Here is a 23276-nt window from a genome sequence, read left to right as displayed (position 1 = left end):
TGATCAAGTGGTCGGTACATAGTAAACTTCACTTCCTCGATCGTTTCACCGTAGACTTCGAGCGTAATGTCGTCGACAAATCCGACAATCTTCACTCCCACTGGGTACTCAAACCTCAACACCTCGTCGTACATGACATTCCATAACACCGGACCCAGGATGGAACCTTGCGGAACTCCTGAGGTTATGTGAAATTACTTCCGACCCACCTCTGTGTCGTAAACTAGTACTTCCAGAATCTTGTACAGGCCCAGACGCAAGAGCGCATCGACAATAGCAGACCAGCTGGCGTTATTAAACGCATTACATCCGCCCTCGGTGAACCTCCAATTTCTATTGAGGATGATCTTTTCGAGCACCATCCCCGCCCTGTTTATCAATCATATTGGTCTATATACCGACGGGTCTGCGGTTGGTTTCCCCGCCTTTGGCAGAAGAACCAGGCTCTGCCTCTTCAATGCTTCTGGAAAACTCCCTCGTCCTGGCATTTCTGCAAAGCAGACCTGAACATCTCGGGAGCCTCTGAAATAGCTACTTTTAAGGCCAGGTTTGGAACTCCGTCCGGAACTGGGGCCTTACCTACGCTAAAGAATTTTGCTAACAACGCAAGTTTCATATCGGTGACCCTCTCCTCATCGCCAGCCCCAGTCCCCGGCTGTCCTTCGAAAGGAGGCCAAGGACTAGGATCATGACGCGGAAAATGCCCCTCAATGATCCCCTCCAACATCTCTGGAGATTGCTCTGTAGGAACCATTAAACTTCTCGTCTTGGCTATCACGATCCTGTAGGCGTCACCCCACGGGCACGCATTGCCACTCTGACAGAGATTTTCAAAGTAGGCCTTTTTGCTTGCTCTTATCTCAGTCTTCAACGCGGCTTTTGCAGCGGCGAACACCACCCGCCGTTCGTTTCGCTCTTCCTCTGATCGTGCTCGTTGCATCCGCCGCCAAACCCGTAGGCAGGCGCGGCGCAGGTCCGCAATCGCGTCAGTCCACCAGTAAGCCGGTGGCCTCCCATTTCTAGGGTGAACTCGCCTAGGCATGGTCGCATCACACGCACGTGAGAGCACCGCTGCCAGCTCGTCGCCGTCTAAACCAAATAAGTTTCGCTCACGGCGGAGCGCCTCCCTGAATACCCCTTCGTCTAAGTATGATGTATTCCACCTTCTTCTTCTACTCGCTGCCTACTGTTGTTGTAGTCGATACTATAGTGAACCGCCACTTGATCGCTGTGAGTATAGCTTTCGCCTACTCTCCAGTTCGAACTACTTGTTAGGCCAGGACTACAAAAGGTCACTTCAATAATTGACTCCGCTCCGTTTCGACTATAGGTACTCTTGGTACCGACATTAGCCAAGTCGACATCTAATATGGCCAGTGTCTCTAGCAGGATCTGACGCCGCTGGTTCATGAAGCGGCTTCCCCATTCCACGGCCCAGGCATTGAAGTCACCCGCTATTACCACCGGCCTTCGCCCTGTTAGTACGTTCGTTATGCAGTCCAGCATTTGAGTGAACTGCACGATCGACCACCGCGGAGGCGCATAACAGCTATAGAAGAAGACCCCGTTTACTTTGGCGACCACGAAACCCCCATAGGTAGAAGACACCAACTCCTGGACGGGGTATTTACCCGTCGTCCATATCGCTGCCATTTTTCTGGTCCCATCCGCGATCCAGTTGCCGGCGGGTACTCGGTATGGGTCCGATATGATGGCGATATCCGTCTCCTACTCAGAAACCGCCTGGCAAAGCAGTTGCTGAGCCGCATCACAGTGGTTCAGGTTCAGCTGCGTTACCTGCACTGTGATTTGTTGTTCACTGCGGCTTTCTTGAAGGCCGGGCACCTTGGACCACCCATCGGATGTCTGTTGTTCGAGGATTTCCCGGCACAGATCATGCAGATGGGCGGACTCGTGCAGCTTTGGGCCTTATGACCTTCAGCGTCGCATCGCCTGCACAGTTTGCGCCTTTGCAGTCCCACGACTTGTGTCCTGGTTCCAGATACCTGAAGCAAACCTCTGGTGGCTCGTGGAATGTCAGGTGACATACACACCCCAGACAACCAGTAATCGTATAAGATGTTGCATAAGATGATAAAGTGGAGGCCATATGCGTGCATGTCTCCATTTAGGCGCATGTAAAATGTACGCATATCGCATCCACTTCATCATCTCATGCAACATCTTATACGATCACTGGTTGACTGGGACCAACCCACCTTTATGCTCCCTACTTTAACGGATTTTTTGACGTCCGCCACAGGTAGCTGAACCAAAGCTATCTGTGTCCCTGCTGGCCCTTTCCGTAGCTTAACGGCTGCGGCGGCCACCTGCACATCGCATTGTTGCCGCAGTGCCGTGACGAGCTCTTCCACTTCGGTGATCTCATCAATGTCCTTGACCTTCAGAGTCGCCTCATGTGTCAGAGCTTTCACCTGCACACCCTCACCAAGGACCTCTTCTGCCAGCCTCTTATAGGCGGCGCCCTTGTGCTCCTTCTGGCGCTTCAGCTCCAGGATCATCTCGCCCGTACGAGTACGTCTAATACTGCGTACGTCGGCTCCAAGACCCTCAAGCTTGGCGTCGCTTCGCATCATCTTCAAGACGTCCGAGTACTTGGACTGTTCCGTCTTGATGACGATCGCGTCGCCTTTCTCGCGCTTGGCACCTGCCCTCCTACGCCTTGGCTTGGCGTCCTGCGCTACTACCTGCGGATTCGCCTTCTTCTTCCTCTTCCGCTCTACCTTCGTCCAAGGGGGGTCCTCCCCTTGGATCGCCCTGCTCTGTGCCTGTTGAGGGCCCACCAGCGGTCGCAACCCCTTGTTCCCAACGTTCCGGGACGGGCTAGCCTTTTCAGGCCCACCCTTCCCAGCTTTCCGGGAACCCTGGCTGGGGTCCGACCTTCCGGCATTATTACCGACTTTCGGGGTAATGATTCGCCTGGCCTTGCGGGCACCGCCAGACAGCTCCTCGCCTGACGGTTGCCTCGCCCGCTTCTGCGATTGCTTGCCCCGTTTATCGCGAGCAGTCGCTTCCGCCTTATTCGGACTTCCTGCGAAGGAGAAGGCCTCCGTTTGGGTAAACTTCGGCACTTTCTCATTTGCAGGCTCCGCTGCTGCAGCAGTCAGCGACGCGAGTGCCGCATGCTCCTGCTTGGCTTCGTCGATCGACGTCCTAAGTCGAAGCAAGGCCGTTTTCAGGTCCTTGCTTATGTTCGACTTAGTGGATGCAAAGTCGATGATTTTGACAAGCTGCTGCTCAGCTACCTCTATTGCGGACCGTCCTTTGGATTCTCGGTTGACGGCCCTCAACAACCACGCTCCGTGTCATAACCTCCACCGGCTGGCTTGCCGGGAAGTGGACTGGAGCACCCACGCTTGAGCTGCGTACGCAACTCCCCTATCTCCCGCCTATCTCCTCACTTCTCCTTGTTGATCCCACCACTATTTCCACCTAGATTCTGATTTTGTTTATTTGACTTCATGATTAAATCCCACGAGTAGCACGGGAAAGAATGTTCACCACGCCAGAGCCCTGCATTAACGCGGTAAGGGACAGCTTACTGTGGGGGGTGCCCAGGTACCCCACAGGTTCCGTTAAAGATCGAGCATCTTTTTCACCTTCTCGATCACTCATTCCTCAGCACGGGTCGCTTGACACCTTGAATTGGGGTTAGCAGTTCTATTCTTAGCCAGCGACTACGCGGCTGACTCGCAAGCGGGGTGGGGGGGGGTTGTGGGTGCGTCAGGCCCCAGGACTTTCGTCCCTGCTGCCCCCTAAGGGGAGCTTGATCGTGGGGATCTGCGTACCTGCCGGGCCCATGCGCAGGTGGATCGATGCATTTGATGCATCTACCTCGCACTGCTGTTTAAGTACGGCTGCGAGCTCTTTTGCTTTGGTGATCTTGTCCAACTTTTTCGCCTTTGCCGTTTGGGCTCTCACCTGCACTTTTTCGTCCAGTACCTCTTGAGCTAGTGCGTGCTTTTCATGACCGCCTCCTTCTTCAGCACTAGCATCATCTCTCCAGTCCTGGTGCGCCGGGTGCTTTTTAAATTCGCACCCAGCGGAGAAGACGAAGTTTGCCTCGCATGGCTCCTAGCACCTCGGCGTACGTCCCAAGTAACACAGAAAACATCTTGAAAAATAAAAAAATAAAAAGATGTTGTATAAATGTTGTATAAGCGAGTAATAATACATCTTGTGTTATAATGAAGCTCTCGTTTAGTTGATCGATAACCCACAGAAAAAATATTTTATCGGATTTACTATGTTCGAAAAAAAGTAAATTTCAGAGCTATATAACATTAATAGAGCATCAAATGCACAAGTTATCACAAAACATAAAAATAAAAAGCTCAAATATAATCAGTTAGCCAAATGAACTGACTCCGAGTACTGCAAGTTGAATTCCAACAAACATCTTTGCATCCGCATAACTGAATTCTCCTGTGTTTCTGTCTACTGACCTTTTCCGGTAAATTTCCCAAAAAGGATATTACACATATCGCGCTGTTCTTATGATAAAAATCATTCAAAAACAGAGGGTGGACATCTCTGCCTTGACACCACTCCACTATCTTCATTTTCGATCCACAACAGATTTGCTAAATATGTAAATCATCCGGACTCCGGCGTGAATATTACTCTTACCTCAGGGTTGTGTGGCCGATGACAAACTGAACCACCAGCGGGCTTGACCTTCACCGGAATCTCGTCTATCCAATCCGGATGTGTTGGCATGTTATCTTTCACACAGAGCTGTTGGCTAATTTTCTGCATGCTGCAGATAGTTATAAGCGTCCATGCACGAACTATCCAAACGCGAATCCAATGGTCATTTTGAACTTACGTTCCCGTGGAATATGGAGCGGACAAAATGCTGACAAGCTGATTGACCATCTTCAAAACAAACCAATAACAATAATGTTTTGATGTTTTGACAGATGGAGTCCAGCTGAAGGAACAAGTTCATTTTAAGTTCGATTTATGTTGTATTAATGTTTTTCGCAATACATTATCGTAGCTAATGTGTGAGCATGTGTTTAAAAGATGATATCTAGACGTATTAAATACGATATTACAACACATTTCAGAGTCTGTTATACAGTTGCTTTAATGATGTTATTTTAACGTTATTTTATCTATGCCCAAATCTGCTAGTACAATTATCTAGATGACAGTACCGGATAAAAATATTTGTATAAATTAATATATGAAATATATACACATAAAAATTAATTATTTTCTCAAAACATCTTTATTAACTATAAAATACTCGAATCTACTTAAATTTAAGCCACATTTAATAACAAGTCATTGGCTCTATTTACATACTGATTGACACATAAACTATTCTTAACACTTTTGAGCGGCAGTGTAAGGTTCAAGAAGAGCCTGCCACTAGGCCTGCCATATTGTATCGTCGTGAGGATTGAACAAATTATTATTAATTTTATTGTTTAATGAAACACATCTCAATTCAATGGAATGGCGCTTGAATATTGAATAGGTAGAATCAGAACTTTCACCATGCATTTTGAACGGCATGCAAAATAGCATTACTATTATTGACTGTCACCCATTTTATGACTACTAATCCGAAAATTATCATGTAGGTCCATAGACTTCATCACAAGTCAACCATTTTTCGGGATGGAACAGAAAAACGAATTTACTTATTATTCTGTCAAACATTTTCAATTTCAATCGCTCTTCGAAGAGAGATCTGTCAAGCAACGTAACACATAGTGCGCAATATCATTAGTGTGTATTATAAATGAATTCTGCACGTTATATAAATAGCAAAAATATAGTTTTGACTTAAGTTGGTGCAACATGTTATATAAATGCTTTCTGATGGGTAAATATCTTGAAAATAGCTATACTTCAACATAAAATGCGATTGTATAATATGTGCATTTTGCGGGTTTATTTACTAACAATTGACTTTATAATAACCAATCAATACACCAAAGTTTAGCTGAAGCATGTTTTGAACGTCATTATTTGTTAAATATATGTATTGGGATACATCTTATCCAACTTGCAAGATGTTTTATAAGCCGCCATTTTTTGCGCTGTTTTGATTATATAAGTATTCGATATAACTTAAAAAATGCTAGAAAAAAACATCGGACTAGGTCTGATAAGTGACTTTTAAACAATTATATAACTAATGGTGTTACTTGGGGTGTCTGTCACGGTTGTGAAATCCAGCGCGTCGCTCCGTTTGCGTTTGCGTTTGCGTGCTGACTTCATTTTTCTCACAACCTTCTTCTTTTCAATCGTAATCCAAAGGTTCTCTTTCCCTTGTTCCGCATGAGCAGTGCTCTTCTTAGGGTTGGCTTCTTGGAGCTTGGTTTCCTAACCTCTTGCGCGTTTCGATTTGACAGTCTGGTTACTCACGCTGGCCGTCCCCTTCTTCCTCTTTGGCATTTCGCCCGTCTCTGCCGGATGCTTCTTGGGCCGCGTCTTTTCTGCAGGTTTCGACCATGCAGCTCGAGCCGTAGGGCAGTTTGACCTCTATGCTACGGCTCCGGCGAGCTACATGGCTTCGTGCTGCATCGTCGCGTTGCCAGCAAAGCGGAAGGCCGTTTGGGTGGACCGCTGCTCCTTGATTACATCAGCCGCACACCGCTCTCGACCAGGAGATCATACTCCTTCTTTGCCGAAGCCAGCGATTTGCGAAGCTGCAGCACGCCCTGTTTCAGGTCCTTGTAGATGGTTGTCCGCTCGTATAGCCGATCACCTCGTGAAACTGTTCGGCAACTACCACCATTTTTGGTAGTCCACCCCTGTTGCGATTCAGCGCCCGCGTGAGGTCCGCACCTGTCATCTGTCCTTCCTTGGCCGGTGCTGCACCGCCTTGTGCTGCTCGTGTTAAACCTCCTGCCATCTGCTTGCTGCAAATGAAGAACCTACTCCCACCCAGTCAGTTGCCTAAGCTGGGCACAGGTCAGGAACGTTCTTTACCACGGTTTTATGGGACGGAAGACAGCGCCGATATTCTTCATTACACCAACGAACCTAACCTCAAAATGACTGACAATTCACCACAGGTTATTTTGACAGATGTAACATAAGCATGAAAATGACGGCAACAAGATCGATAAAGTAGACTATATTATCTGTCTTTTTCGTGCATTAGTGTGGTCTGTCAAAATGGCCTGTGAATTGTCAAACATTTTCATGGCTAGCTTTGTTGGTGTAATGAAGAATTAGGCCATCGGCCGTTTCAAGTCAGTGTCACCCGACCTTACTAAGATGATAGAATTCCGTCGCTACCAACTCACTTACGCATAGTTACCCAAGCGTGTACCATCTCAGTTACCAATTATAAAGTATGACCAGTATACCATAATCAGGAACTTACTAGCGTCGTTCCTCATGTGCCCGAGGCACTCCTGGATGGGCTGTGAGACTTTGTGTGGAATTTCTGAAGAAGTCCAGCAGGCTATTTTAAAGCTTGGAAAGAAAAGCAAACACATGGCTAACATCCAGAAATACACTTTCCTCTAGCTCGCTTCTCTAGCATTGCCAAGCACGTCAGCAGAAGCCACCACCACATTAACCACAAGCATGCATACATGACCCATTGGCAACGGCATTGTAGACCGAGCCAGTGTGTCACAAAAATTAAACTAGGTTCGGTCTAGGTTAGCGTTCAACCAAGGGCGCCTCCGAAAAGCCATCCGAAGTTGGAAAGCCAAAATATAAAGAAATGAAATTCCAACAACCACCACAATAATTAATTGCAAATCCCGCAAACTGACATCGTTGTCTAAATAAATCAGACGACACGATGTGCCGGGTACCTCTAGCAAGGGCTGGGTGGCTGGCTGGATAGAGTTACCTTTACCAATTTCTCTTTACCCGGTTTTATGTAGAACGGGGTTGTAGAATGCTTTGCTCGCCGATGAAGGTTGGTCGCTGTCGGTGACGACATTGTCATTTGGTATTCCGGTTCAGCTAGGCGTTATTTCGCTGACATTGATAGCAGGGTAGTGGAGAAATGTACATTTACCGGTAGAATGAGTCGGGCTTTGCATTATATAGAGCTATAGCTGTAGTTATCGTAAAAAAACATCCTGATTTTTCTAATTCCTGCAGACTGGGTGGGTAGAATTGGATTGATCGTTAATTATGATAAAACCATCTAAAATTTTAATGGAATAAAAATAAATATTTGATCGCTTCAAGTTACAAAAATTTTTATGAATTTTAGATAGTATTAAGGGGCTGTCCATAAACCACGTGGTCATTTTTTGGGCCTTCTCAAACCCCCCCCCCCCCGCGTGGTCATGAATCCATACAATTTTGTTTTCATCCATACAAAATGATCATTGGCCGAACCCCCCCTCATGACCACGTGGTTTATGAACAGCCCCTAAGTCAAAAGATAATGATTGCACTTTGTTGATTTTATCAAAATATCTTCTATTCTTTTCTAGTGTATGAATTTTCATGAACTGAGATCTATTGAGTCAATTTCTGAGGGTTGAATAATTTACCATTTTAAATAATTTTCCATCTCGATACTCTGCATAATTTCTCTTATGATACAAATTTCCATTCTTTATCCTGACGTTACAGGTGGTCTCCCGCTGATGTACTCGCCGGCCCCGAGAGGCGACTGTGAAAACTGCTGCCCCATCCGGGAGCCAAAAGATATTCAGTTTTTCCTATTCACAAGGTATGCTCAGCTCCACCGTCGTCGTCGTCGACAGTAGTGCAGTGGAATACGAAATACACGAAGGACAATGGCATCGAAGGGACAATACTGACTATTCTCTCGCCTTAAGCCGCTTCTACTTTCGACGCGACTGACTGACTCAAGGCTGACAACAAGGCCCGGAAGCACAAAACAGAGGATTAAAACTTGCCTTTTTCTTCTTCGGAATGCGCTGTAGGGAAAATCGCGACAAAGGCGACGTGCTCTATGTTTCCGACAAGAAGCATCTGCGGAAATCCCACCTGAACAGGACCAATCCGATGGTAATCTATATGCATGGCTTTTCGGAGCGGGCACCGGGCGGTGACGGGGAGAGCAGTAAGCAGATGCGGGATGGTAAGTGCTTTGTCCACTTGAAGAGGCTGTCCACGAATTGTTTGAACCACTTTCAATAGCATATCTTCACATAATATCTTTCTAATGATGTACATCTTGATGTAAATTCTAAAGTTTCAAAGGTAGATAAAGAATTTCAAAATGTAGCGAAATGGTGTGTCCATAAGCTGGAAGAAGTTTGCAGCATAGCTCTGCTCCTTGCAAGTTACTACCTTATGCTTCCCTGGGTCAGTCGAAGACTGCCAACTAAGAAAAAGTTGAGTGGCGGATACTATTGCTTACGATGAGCAATCGCTGAGGCGTGTGCGACAGCCGTCAGGTGAGAAGCTATCAGGCGGCGCCCGCAAGGCTAGGCGGCTGTTAACCCCGAAGGTCAGTAGTAACGCCGGTAAGTCGGACTGCATCCAGGCGTCCCGTAAAGATTGGAAAGGTGGGCCTGAAAAGGAGGGTCCGTCTCGGATCAAAGGGGGGAACAGGGTGTTTTACCACTGATTGGTCCTCAGCAACAACAAGTTAGCGCGGTCAGGGGGAGGATGCCTTTTGTACCAAAGTAGAGCGAAGGAAGAAGAAGAAGAAACCACAGGAGGTACATGAGCGTAGGTACACCAGGCCGAGGAAATGTTGGAGAGCAGGTGCCAAGCGGGAAAAGGGCAACGCACTTCCCATCAAGACTAAACAGTTGAAGAAGTACTCGGAAGTCTTGAAGGCGATGAGAAGCGACGTCAAGCTCGTGGATCTGAGAGCCGACGTACGCTGTATTGGATGTAGGTACTCGTACGAATGAAATGATTTTCGAGCTCAAGCGCGACAAGTAACCAAAGGCGTAGTCAGCTTTTCGTTCAGGGGAGGATGGGGGTTTCGAGCACCCTTCGCAAACTTATACGTACTAGCTTTAATAATTAAAAGTAACACGATGAAATTGAATGCAATAACATTATATTCTAATAGCATTAATTAACTCTTTGGCAATTACGTAGTTGTACATTGTACAATACGTAAAAAAAGCTCGACTGTTCTACAAAAATCAGCGTGGTATTGGTAACGGTGGCCAATTTCTGGAAGATTAAGGATTTCTCTTTACTCGTGAATTATTTCGAGCTCACTCTGGAGCTCATTATAGTTTTTTTTTGTCAATATCTACATACAAAACTTTCGTAAGTTATCATGGCTGAACTGTTTTGGAAAATAAGGACTCTTTTTAGGACTAACCCAGAATTCTCTTCATGATTTCGTTCAACATTTTCTTCAGGAGAAACCCGTTCGAAGATTTTTTGTTTACACAATGTCGTTCATGTTTTGACTTTCTATTCATCTAAGAATAAACCATCAGTTGTATTGTTCCGAGTATATTCTTGCATTGGCGAATCTAGCTTTTTCTTTTTTCTTGCTCACTCTCCTTAACAAACACGAGAAAGAGAAGGATGGAAAGAGGTGCCGCGGTACCCCTTTGCATCCCGCTTTTTCTTGTGTATATCAAGGAGGATGAGTGAGAAAGAAGAAAAAGCTAGATTCGCCAATGCATTCTTGCCGGGACTTCCCTAAAGAAGATTTTACATACAGTGTATAATATACACATATACTGGATATACTCATCTCAGAACATAATCCTATAGGAACGTCAATTGATGTATTCCCGGAAGAATCCTAGGAATAATTCTTGAAGGAATCTTGTAAAAGCTTTGAAACTTTCACTGGAGGAAACCCTCGAAGTATCCCTGTAAGAATATCCGAAGAGAATCCCTGAAGAAATTCTTGAAGAATTTCATTGAGGTATTTCCGGAGAACTCTCAAATCCGGGAATTCACCTGTAGGAATTCCTGGACGAATCGCTGCAATGTAAAAGAAAAGTCTGGAGGAATTTAGGATGGAATTTCTAAAGCAATTCCTGGTGTATGTAAGTACCTATTCCTTTAAAGTAAGTCACAGTAGCTTCTGCGCAACCAAAACCTGCGCAACCTTGACCCTTCTGTAACATGTGCGTGGATTGGAAGAGTCCCTGGAAAACTATTGTAAAATTCCTAATGGAATCCCTGAGTAATTTCTGGAGAAATTGCTGGAACATTTTTGATCAACCTCTTGGAGAAATTCCAAAAGAAATTTCAGAGAAATTCCAACACAAAACTCGGAAGGAAATCCCTGGTGAAATTCCTGAAGGAATCCTAGGATAAGTCCTGAAACAATCGTTAGAGAAAACCCAATTCAGTGCCTCTATGCCGGGGGTATTCTAAAACAGTTTCTCGACAATTTTTTAAAAAAGACACTACACCGTCTTCAGCCAGAGGCTGCACAGACTGAACATTACATACACGAGACAACGGACAACACACGTAACACCCAGTGGCCCAATGGAGAATTTTCCGTTTGACGAAAAGTTTTCCCCGACTGGAGCGGGAATCGAACCCACACTCCGAGGCTTACGAAACGCCTAGACGACTGACGCCGCTAACCGCACGGCCACGAAGCCCATGGAATAATCTCTGAAGGAGTTTCTGAAGGAGAACACCTTCAAAACATCCCCGGAAATACTCCTATAGGAATCGCTGGAGATCTTTAAAAAAATCAATGGATAATTTCTTGAAGGATTTCTTGGAGTAAAAATAACCTCAGGATATATCCCTAAAAGTTTTTGAAGGAATTCCTTTGCATGAGCTGCAGGAATTCCTAAACAAATACGTGGATGAACTACTGAAAGATTTCTTTGAGATACTTGTGAAAGAATTATTCCTGGATAACTTCTTCACGAATTTCTTGGTTCCTGTATGCATCTCTCTAAAATTATCTTAAGGAATTCTAATAATAATTGTTAGAGGAACTCCTTTAAAAATACATTAAGTAACTAAAAACATCTTCATGTAATCCTAGAGAAGCTCTTGGGTGCTCGCCTGGAAAAGATGATGAAAAAAATATGAAATTCTAAAGGAACCTCTAAATATTTTTTAAGAGATCCGTAAAGAATTTGTGAACGAATCACTAGAAGAATTCCTAGAGAAATTCCTGGAAGAATTCCCGGAACAATTCCTGGAGAAAACCATGGAGAAAACCCTGTCACAATTCCTGAAGGAATACCTGGAGGATTTTTTTTAATATATCTGGAGGAATCCCTGGAGAAATTCTTAGAACAACTCCTGAAAGAATCCCTGGAGAAATTTCTGAAGGCATCACTTGAGGAATCCCTTGAGGGATTCTTGGAGAAATCTTTGAAGGGTATCCTGGAGGAATCCCTGAAGCAATTCATGGAAGAATCTCTGAAGGAAATCCTGGAGGAATCCATTGAGGAAAATCTGGACAAACTCCTGTTGAAATCGCTGGATGAGACCATGGAAAAATCCCTGGATCCCTTAAGGAATTCCTGCAGGAATCCTTGAGGCGATTTCTGGAGGAATTTCTGGAAGAATTTCCGTAGGAATTCCTGGAGAAAAGCCTGAAGGAATTCCAGAAAGAATGCATGAAGCAATTCCTGGAGGAATTCCAGGAGGAATCCTAGGCGAAATCCCTGGGGGAATCCCTAGAAGAAATCCTGGATAAATTACCGGAGGCATCCCTACAAAAATCCTGGAGGAATTTCTGGGAGAATTCTTGGATGAATTCCTAGAGGAAGCCCTTGGATTTCTTGGAGAACCTCCTGGAGGAATTCCAGTATTTCCAGTATTCGTGGAGGAATTCCTTGGGGAATCCCTAAAGCAATTCCTAGAGGAATCTCTGGAGGAATTTCTGAGTGAATGCTTGGAGGAATTCCTGGAGGTATGTCTGGAGCAGTTCCTGAAAGAATACATGGAGAAATTCCTAGAGGAATGTCGGAAGGAGTTCATTCTTAGAGGAGAATTTCCTTGATAAATTCCTGGAGGAAATTCGTGGAAGGAATTCTGAACGAGTACCTGCAGGATTTCTGGAGAAATTGCTGAAGGAATTGTTGTAGAAATTTGTGAAGTAATTCTTTGAGGAATTCCTGCATCAATTCCTGAATGAATTCATGGAGAAAATCCTGGGGTAATTCTTGAAGAAACTCCTGGAGAAATTCCTAGAGAAATTCCTGGAGGAATTCCTGGAGGAATATTTAGAAGAATTCCTGAAGAAATTTATTGATGAATTCAAAGAGAAATTTTTAAAGGAATATCTGGAGGTATCCCAGAAGGAATTCCTAGAGGAATATCTAGAGGAATTCCTGGAGGAATCTCTAGAAGAATTCCGGGAGTAATCTCGAAAGAATTTTTTGAAGGATTTCCTGCTGGAATTCCAGGAGGAATTCCTGAAGGTATTCTTAAAGTAATCCCTTCGAGAATTCCCAGAGAAAACTCTAGAAGAATCCATGGATGAATTTTTGAAGGACTCATTGGAGGAAGCACAGGAAGAATTCCGGAAGAAATCCCAGGAAGAATTCCTAAGGGAATCTCAGAAGGAGTTTCTGAAGAAATTCTAGATAGTACTGAATACATCGAAATCGAAAGAATTCTCGGAGAAATCCTGAAGGAATCCTAAGAAGAGTTCATCCCTGTTGCAGTTCCTGAAGAAACTCCAGGAGGAATGTCGGAAGCAACCCGAAGAGGAATTCCTAAGGGAATCCATAAACAATTCCTCGAGGAAGTCCTGGATTAATTCTGGGAGGAGTCCCTGAAAAAATCCAGAAGCAATTCCTAAAGGAATCATTAAAAGAGTTCCTGGAGGAATCCTTGGGGATTTTTTTGTAATAATACCTGGGGTTATTCCTGAAACAATCACAGAATCAATTCCCGAGTGAATCCCTGGAGGATTTCTTGGAGAAATTCCTGAAGAAGCCCCATAAAGAATCTCGGGAGCAATCCCATGAGGATTTTTTAAGGAAAACCTAGGAGAGCTCCTAGAAGAATTTCTGTGGGAATCCCTGAAAAAAAATCTGAAGGAATTCATGTATGCAGTAATTTCTGGGTGAATTAATTATTCTATTGACCATATTATTTGATGACTCAAAGGATTTTTTGTACAAATTGTTTAAGGATTCCTGGATTTATTTTGAATAATATTTGGTTTAATTTTCTGAAAGAAATTCCTGCAAAAAATGCTTCGAATTATTCTAGATGGATTTATTGGAGCAAACTCTAGCAGATTTTTTGAAGGAACATACGGAGAAATCCCTGAAGAAATCTTTGAAATAATACCTGTAGAAATACCTGAAGGAATCCTCGAAATAAAGCATTGGATCAACCACTGGAGGAAGCTCTAAAGATAGCCCAGGAAAATTGTCTGGTGAAATACCTGGACGAACTCTTGAAGGAATCTCTGGAGGAATCCATATTGAAATCCTTGAAACTATGGGAAAATTCCTGGAGAAATTTGTCGATGCATCCTTTCAGAAGTAATAATCACTATTGTAACGCCGAAAGATGTCCATGGAGGGATTCGCGAAAGATAAATTCATGGAGAAGTCTCTTGAGGAATTCCTGCAGGAATTCCTGGAGAAGTTCCCTAAGAAATACCTGTAGGAATTTCTGAAGGTGACCCTGGAGGAACCCATAAAGAAATTCTAGTTGTATACTAGTGAAAATTCGTGCATTTTAAGTTACTACACTCGATAGTAGCATATTGTTCTAGAAAGTGCTTCTCTTTCCCCACTGGGACCGGGTCCGGCATATCTGGAGAATTTGGCATGTTGTTTTTGTATTCCTTGACAAAAAATCACAAAATTCAGCCATTCAACCAAGCTTGTTATTTAGTAAAGCTCTATGATAAGATTGAAAAGGCGCTCTTAAAGAAATAGTTGTCGAAATTTATTGTGGTTTTTAGGAAGAAAAAGTTTGACAATATTATTGAGTGTTTTTTTTGTGTGAAACTCAGATAACACCGTTCAACACTAAATTTTGTTATGGGATAAGACAAAAAATAACAGGGGTTTGGGACCCTAGAAGTGTCATAGTGAAAGAATTTTTGAAAAATATTGGACCGGGCCTTCATAGTTCAAAACCGAAGTTTGTATGGAGAACTTGGGGTGTTCAATTGATATGTGCATTAGAACGCGCTGTGCATATATTTAGGCGTTAGACAATAACGAAACTAACCCAAACACTGAAAACGCCTAAAAATATGCACGACACGTTCTAATGCACATTTCAATTGAACACCCCAAGTTCTCCATACAAACTTCGGTTTTAAACTGTGAAGGCCCGGTCCAATATTTTTCAAAAATTCTTTCGCTTTGACACTTCTAGGGTCCCAAACGGCGCAGTATCATAACGTCCGAGGCCATAATGTCCCAGGACTTTATGGCGCATTTTTTCGGGGCATAACGTCCAAACGTGCAGGTATAACACGAAGTCCAAGGAAAGAAGGCACATAGGATATTATGACGCATCCAAACTTTTGGGCGTTATTTCGCAAAAAAAAACGCGACTTAACGACCGGGACTGTATGGCCTCGGACGTTGTGATCCGGCCGGCGCAGTATCATAACGTCCGAGGCCATAATGTCCCAGGGCTTTATGGCGCGTTTTTCTGGGGCATAACGTCCAAACGTATAGGTGCGCCACTAAGTCCTAGGTAAGAAGGCACATTGGATATTATGACGCATCTAAGTTTTCGGACGTTATTTCGCAAAAAAACGCGCCATAATGACCCGGATATTATGGCCTCGGACGTTATGATCCGGCCCCGATCCGGCCCCAAACCCCTGTTATTTTTTTCTCATCCCATAACACCAAATTTTGTGAAATTTTGTCGAGCAGTGTAATCATAAGTTGCCTTGAATAGAAAGAAAAATTAAGGCAGCCAGGGGAGGGGGGGCACGTCTCCTTCTGCCCCCCTTTGGCTACGCCCATGCAAGGGACACAAGGCTGCCGTCTACAAGAGCCTGGCGGAAGAGGTCCTTGACGATTCTGAAGATGACAACCCTAGACGAGATCACTAACGCAGAACAGTGCGAGGTGCAGGTGGCCTTAGTACAGGTACCTGTGGCAGGCTCTAACAAGACCTTTAAAGTAGGGAAGCTCAGTATGTCAACTGAACCACCGGAGGTTTGCTCTAGGTGTCTGGAACCAGGGCACAAGTCATGGGACTGCGAAGGCCCTGACCGGAGCAAGCTGTGTAGGTGATGTGGCGGTGAAGGCCACAAGGCGCAAGGCTGCACGAGTTCAACCAAGTGTTTGATTTATTCCGGGAATTCCGTGAACAGCAAGCACCCAACGGGAGGTCCAAGGTGCCCGGCCTTCAAAAGAACCGTAGCTGACAAAAATAGCTGTTATGCGCTTCCGTGGTGGCCGATCGAGCAGTTCACGCAGATGCTGGACTGTATGACGACCGTGCTGACAGGACGAAGGCCGGTGGTAATAGCGGGTGACTTCAATGCCTGAGGCGCGAAACGAGGAAGCCGTTTTACGAATTTACGGGGTCAGATCTTCCTAGAGGCACTGTCCATGCTAGATGTCACTCTGGAAAACGTCGGTACCTTGAGTCGGAACGGAGAGAAGTGAAGAGGATTATCGACGTCACTTTTTGTAGTCCTGGTCTAACAGATCTGCTCTGTCAAATGTCTGGATATGGGGCAGTTTACGGCAGTTTAAGCCGCAGAGCCTGGTTCTATTACCAAAAGCGGGGAAGCCACCCGTGGACTCGTCGGCATATAGACCAATATGTGTGATCGACATGGCGGGGAAGATGCTCGAGTAGATCATCCCAACAGAATGTAGAGGAAAACCGATGGTGTTAATGGTCTCCGGAGCAACCAATTCGACCTTTAGAATGGGATGCAGACCGGAGACGCTATCTGTCGGTTACAAAGTCCGCCGAGATAGCGCTCCAGCGTAAGAGGAGCGGGATTCGCTACTGTCCAGTAATGACTCGGAATGTAAGGAACGCGTTCAGTAGTGCCAGTTGGGCGGTTATTGCCGATGCACTCCTGCGTCTGGGGATACCCGGGTACCTGTACAATATTATCGGAAGTTCTTCCAGAATCGAGTACTATAGTTTATGATACGGAGGTGGGTCAGAAGTGCTTTCATATAACCTCAGGAGTCCCGCAATGTTACATCCTGGTTCTGGTGTTATGGAATGTCATGTACGACGAGGTGTTGAGAATAGAGTACTCGGTGGGATTGGAGATTGTCGGCTTTGCTGATGACATTACGCTCGAAGTCTACGGTGAGTCGATCGAAGAAGTGGAGTTGACTACCGCCCACTCGATTAAGGTTGTGGGGGTATGATTGAGGTCCAGGAAACTGGAGTTGGCTCTCCACAAAACTGAGGTGATGGGTTTGAACAACCGGAAGTCGGAGCAGCAAGCGGTGATTAGTGTTAGGCGATTGAACTACACAGAGAAAAAAATCTACTCAGTGGCTGAGTTGGTCTTACTCAGAAATCGAAAAATCCTTTGTTTTCTTACTCAGTTTCCTTTAAAAGTGGGACAGCCCATTGCCAATGGGTTGTCCCACGTTTAGCCGAAACTGAGTAAGACATCAAAGGATTTCTGAGTTAGGCCAACTCTGTCACTGAGTAGAAATTTTTCTCGGTGTTTTATTTCGAAGCGCTCCCTCAAACACTTTGGTGTGATGGTCGACGATAAGCTTACCTTCGGCAGCCCCGTTAATTACGCCTCCAAAAGAGCGTCCACAGCTTTAGTGGCACTGTCCTGGATGATGTCCAATAGCTCAGCGGTGCATGACAGTAAGCGCTTCTGGCTAGTGTCGCTACGTTATACCTTAGCGGCCTAACGCGTCGCGACGTGGGAGACGGCGCTAAGTAGCGAAAGCTACCGTGGTAAGCTGGAAAGTACTTATAGGCTGATGTGCTTGAGGGTTGCTAGCGTGTCCCGTACCGTGTCACACGACGCACTCTGTGTCATCACTGGTATGGTGGCTATCGGCATTCTTATCAGAGAGGACATGGAGTGCTTCGAAATGTGCGACACAAGAGGCATATGCAGGATTGCCAGGATGACCTCCATGGTGAAATGACAGCACGCGTGGGACAGTTCCACCAATGGAAGGTGAACCCATAGCTTGATCCCGAGAGTAGATAGTTGAGTAAACAAACAGGCGCCATGGAGAAGTAACATTCCACCTGAATCAGATCCTTTCCGGCCATGGTTACTTCCAGCAGTATCTACATCGTTTCGGTCATGCGGGTTCTCCCGAATGTCCGGTTTGTGCTGGTTCAGAAGAACGGCGGAACAAGTTTTGTTCGTGTGCTCGCGTTTTCACACAATGCGTGACCGCATGCTTGCCACATCGGATAATCTTCTTTCCAGAGGATGTGTAGGGATGAGGCTGGAATACCGTTTCAACGGCTATCACCCACATCGTCTTGAAGCTACAGAGGAGGTGGCACGTGGACTCGGAGAATGGCTAGTTCTGATGCGGTACAAGAGGTGGTCCAAAGGTTCAAAGTCGGCTTCGTAGGTCATACCGGTGCCCTGCGGTCCAAATCGACCCTTACAGCGATTAAGTAGCCGAGGAGAAAACATCATGGTAGCGTTGCTGTCGTGGTATCGGTCTGCTGAGTTGGAACCCAGCCCGCGGTTGGAAAGGAGTCTCCGGTAAGGGTCGAGACAGGCGGAGACCCTACTGTCAGCAACCTTCTGGTGCAGCTGATGGTAGTGATTCCTTTGCCTTCAGTAGGTCAGTTCTTGATGCCTGCAAAACAGTTGGGCGCGGGCGTGGTGTCGACCCTACCCGTCTTCCGAGGACAAAGGGAGTGGTAAGGACCACTCGGGAAACTGGCTTAGCGTCGCCATGCTACCTTGGTGGACTTCTCAAAGCAAGTTATCGATGTTCGTTGCTACAGGCTACGCAGCTAACCTTGAAGGTGCGATGTACACTATCCCCTCTCTGAAGCAATGCCTTTCTGGTGGTTCCGGATAGACGAAGAGTTTGGCGACCATGGGAATGTTGTTTAGTTTGCCGAGGAAAGAGCATTCCTGGCTTTTACTTTTGTTGTAAAAAAGACGACCCTAAATTAACACTACCTTTACCTCCCTGTTTAGGTGTCTTCAGGAGCAGATTATCCCCCCATGGTAGAGAAGAAAAAAAAAAATGCTTACAGGGTCGTGAAGGCCAAGCCAAGAGGATTAATGACTCCAAGCAGTCTTCAGAGATACTGAAGATAATCATCGAGCGGCTCTTGCCGCGTCATCATCCGAGGTCTCGACCTTCTTTCGTTGAACTGCTAGGGACTGAGGCTGATGATGAGAGGAGGATCCCTGATGGGAAACTAGCGGGGATTCCAAAATCCTTAGACTGTAGATTAACGGCTACGCAATCTTAGGCTTCGAGTTCACCGACGTTTCGACACGCGGATAGTGTCTACCTCAGGAATAATAAAACTCGTTTCTAGAAGCCTACTCACCATTTTTTTTTTGAAATGCTTCCAGCACAAAAAAAATCAGCAAAACAAAATGCTGAATTTCAGCAAAATTTTTGCTGAATTTCAGCACAACGTTGCTGATCAACTGTCAAAATTACTGGAAGGTTCAGCAAGTTGGAAAATAATTGCTGATACTAAGTAATTTCTTATTGCTGAATGTAATCACAACAAAAAAAATCAGCAAAGTTTGCTGAATACCAGCAAATTAAATTTGCAGTGTAAGACTGAGTAGCAGTTAATTTACACCTACAGCGTCAACCTTACAGTCGATCTCCTACAACAAAAATCCTTAGTGTTTGGATTGTGAACATGGCCCTAAAAGTACGCTATGCAGAAATGCCTAGGCGAGAGAATTTTCCCAGAGTTTTGGAAGTGGCAGAGCTTGGTACTGTTGAAAAAGGCCGGAAAACCACCCGGTGATCTTTTGGCATATAGACTATTATGGTTGCTCAACACGGTGGGGAACGCGCTTGCAAGGCCCATCGTTGAATTTCGGGTGAGAAGCGTATTTCTCTCTTGGTATCCAATTAAAAGGGAGACCCTAAACTTTTTGATGACTTGGCGATAGTGATATTTTAAACAAATTTTTGCTCATACAAAAAGCAGAATGAGGGTGTGGATGGGTGTTAGGACTGGCGTTATGAAATTTGTAAATGAAACCTACTTCACTCTTTTTGGAAAATACAAATTCTAAACAATTATAGGTGGTGCAATATTTTCGTGGACGGCATTTGCTCCAAGACCCAAGGTCAGCATACAAATCTGATTGGTTTCCATCTGCTTGATTTTTCTTCCCCTCCTCCCTCATCAAACTAGCTCTCCTCGATGCCGGTGACTACAACGTGGTGCTGGTGGACTGGAGTCCCCTGACGGCGCTACCCTGGTACGTGAACTCGGTCCAGAACGGGCCCCGAGTCGGGCGGTACATCGCACGGTTCATCCGCTTCATGGTGCTATCGAATTTCCCGCTGAAGCAAATTCACCTGATCGGATTCAGCCTCGGGGCCGAGGTGGCCGGATTCGCGGGGAAAACCCTCAACGAGTGGGGCATGAAGCTGCCGCGGATAACGGGTAAGAAATTGACTGTGGTTTGTTCTTTTTGAGCTGGATTACTTCATGCTTAAAGTTGGAAGTGTTCCAGGACGAGACGGCGCGCTGACATTTCAGCTATTGATTTATGTATGTTGATTTAGTTCAGAACCGTTCCCACGCTGCTGCTGGCTTGGCACATGCTCGAATCGGGTATTCGTTTCACTTCATAGGAAAAGCTATCAATCAAATTCCCTTTGGCAGAAAGGTTGAATTCCTGTATAACAAAGATGTGAAACCAGTTTTTGGAGAGATGTTGGGGCAAAAGCTCTAAAAATTAACATGCCAGAATTTCAGTAAGTTAAAAAAATAGTCAAACTTGCCGAAAGTGAAATTAAAACTTTGAAGCTCTTGTAATTATGAAATAATTATTTTTATTTACCAAGATTAGGGTACATCTTTCACTTCTTGACGTAACATCCCAACAAGGACAAAACCTGTATTGATACATACTGGCATTTATTAGATTTGCTGGTATGTCTGAAACATACTGGAAAAACTTTTAATTAAAAGGCACGAAATGTTGCTAATTGACAAATTGAGAGGTGAAATTTGTAAAAAAAGGTTTCTGGTGGGATTCGAACCCATGACTCCGTATTCGCTAGACCGGCACTTTAACCAACTAAACCGAAGAACAGGTAATGATGCCAACGGCTTAGATGCCAATCCACAACACAAAGAGAGATGGGTTTGTGAAAAAGCAGTGTTCACGGTGTGGCTTCGGAATCAGTTTGGCTTTCTATTTCGTAGAACCTTTACCTGTTCTGTGGCTTAGTTGGTTAATGCGCCGGTCTAGCGAACACGGAGTTGTGGGTTCAAATCCCACCAGAAACCGATTTTTTTTCACAAATTTCATCTCTCAATTTCTCAATTAGCAACATTTCGTGCCTACTAATTACAAGTTTTCCTGTAGAAGTGCATAATAACTAACTAGATTCAAGCGCAAGCCTTTTGAACCTCATACTCTTTCAGGAAAAACAGTCATCAGATAACATCCCACATCAAATTTCCTGTAATGGTCAAATATCCAATAAACGTAAAACGATGTCCATCGAAAAATGCCACAGCAGCACCGGGAGCCTATTTGTTATGACTGGATTTCATGGACGAAGACGACGACGGGAAAATAGCGGGCACTTCGTGTGTCATGCAACGTTTCCTACAGCACCAGTAGCGCGATGATTCAGCCGTCTGACAAGACAAGGTCGGGACACTGACTGTTGTTGGCTGGTCCAGCAGACATCGCAACATCGTCAACGGAGCAAAAATGTGGCAATAACTCAAAAATAATATGATAGTTTGGGCTTCTTCTGCCCGGGGCCCTGGCAGCTTTCCCGGACGCCGGCTTAAAGAATGCCCAATATGTAGTGCATAGTAGGAAGTTGGAAAATGTTTCCCCGAAAGTGTGGATGCCAAAATAAGAAAATAAATAAATTTCGTGCTGTAAAGCAGAAAAGTTTTGGCTGGATGGCAGGCTGCTGACCTCTTATGGTCGATAAAGTTGAGGGAAGATTTATGGTTCGGCCGTTTATCGAGTGGCGTGAAACAAATTAGTTTGAAAGTTTTTTTTGGTCGGCTGGTGATTCCTCTTTTCGGTTCTCCAATTTTTGGACTGCACACTTTAATCCTAACGTGGATCAAATGGAAAAGCTTAATTTCCATTTTTACCAATTTTGTACATCTTCAGAAATGTGATAAAATCTGCAGAATTTTTGATGTATTTTTACAGGAGTTTCTTCATTTATGCATTCAAGAATTTCTTTATTAACATCGTTTAGAGTTTATGTTAGCAATCCCTAATCCAGTAATTTCTCCAAAGATTCTTCCAGGTTTTTCTCCAGGCAAAGTCACCGTAATGCCTTCACCAATTTCATATTTTTTTTCAGGATTACTCCGAATTTTTTTCAGGATTTTTGTTTTAAACTCACTGCGGAAATTATCATTAACTTACCTTTAACTTATTCAAGTATTTCTATACAGATTTTAACATAAATTTCTCTATATATTTTTCAGGCATTTCTCTGCAATCTCAACAGGAGTCCTACCAAGCATTTGATTAATCCAATAATTTCTTCAGGAGTTCCACCTGCAATTATTTTTAGGATTCCTCCCTAAAGGAAATCTATAAAGAGTTCCTGAAGCAGAAATCAAAAAAGAAATACCTAGAAAATCCCTGAAAACAATCCGGAAAATTTTACGACTGGCCATTGTGCTATTGATTGTTGAACGCCTACATTACTAAATAAGACAGTATTTTTCAAAGAATAACATATATTAAAAGAAGGGAAAATTTCTGATGATATTGTTTTAGTAGTCGTAATGACAACCATCTCCAAAATAACATGACTCAAAAGAATAGCTCATGTTTTGAGACCAAGCCCACCCGTAGGCTTCATACTACACACGCAACAGCACGTCGTTAACGATTTTTAATTTCGTTATCCACCTATTTTCGCACCGGTCGTTCGTTTCCATGTGTGTAAAATAATGATCGGTCGCCTTTGCGCACCGGTGGTCTCTATTCTATCCGTACCATCGTTTTTTTGCACTTCTGTAAATCATCGCAACATTTTGAGTATTTATATGGTGTTATTACAAATATTATTCAGTATAATAATCTGTGATCATATTTTGAAAGAAGGGGTTTTGGATAAGACTGAAAACTGTTAGGAGATTTGTACCAGTTTTGGTGTGTTTAAAGATATCATTCCCTCAATAATGTATGATTGTATTTAATCCCGGAATTCAAGCAATCTTTTTTTAAATTATATGTTTGTTGCTTACTGTATGACTTGAAG

At 44.4% G+C, this 23276-nt stretch overlaps 2 protein-coding genes across 2 annotated transcripts in view; one reads left to right on the top strand and one right to left on the bottom strand.

Annotated features, from left to right (window-relative positions):
- Positions 1 to 23276, bottom strand: part of LOC109422214 (uncharacterized) — a 317823-nt gene that overhangs the window by 170877 nt on the left and 123670 nt on the right. The gene's annotated exons all lie outside the window — the stretch shown is intronic.
- The window catches only part of LOC109422378 (phospholipase A1), a 142283-nt gene that overhangs the window by 100809 nt on the left and 18198 nt on the right, over positions 1 to 23276 (top strand). Inside the window, exons 3-5 of the mRNA XM_062860394.1 lie at positions 8593 to 8692; positions 8910 to 9067; positions 20206 to 20460. Of these exons, the coding sequence (XP_062716378.1) occupies positions 8593 to 8692; positions 8910 to 9067; positions 20206 to 20460 (513 nt within the window). The remainder of the gene's footprint in view (positions 1 to 8592; positions 8693 to 8909; positions 9068 to 20205; positions 20461 to 23276) is intronic.

This window comes from Aedes albopictus, chromosome 3, assembly GCF_035046485.1.
Source record: "Aedes albopictus strain Foshan chromosome 3, AalbF5, whole genome shotgun sequence".
In the NCBI taxonomy this organism is placed as follows: Eukaryota; Metazoa; Arthropoda; class Insecta; order Diptera; family Culicidae; genus Aedes; species Aedes albopictus.
The sequence above is the reverse complement of the archived record's forward strand: the minus strand, read 5'-3'. Positions and strand labels throughout refer to the sequence as shown.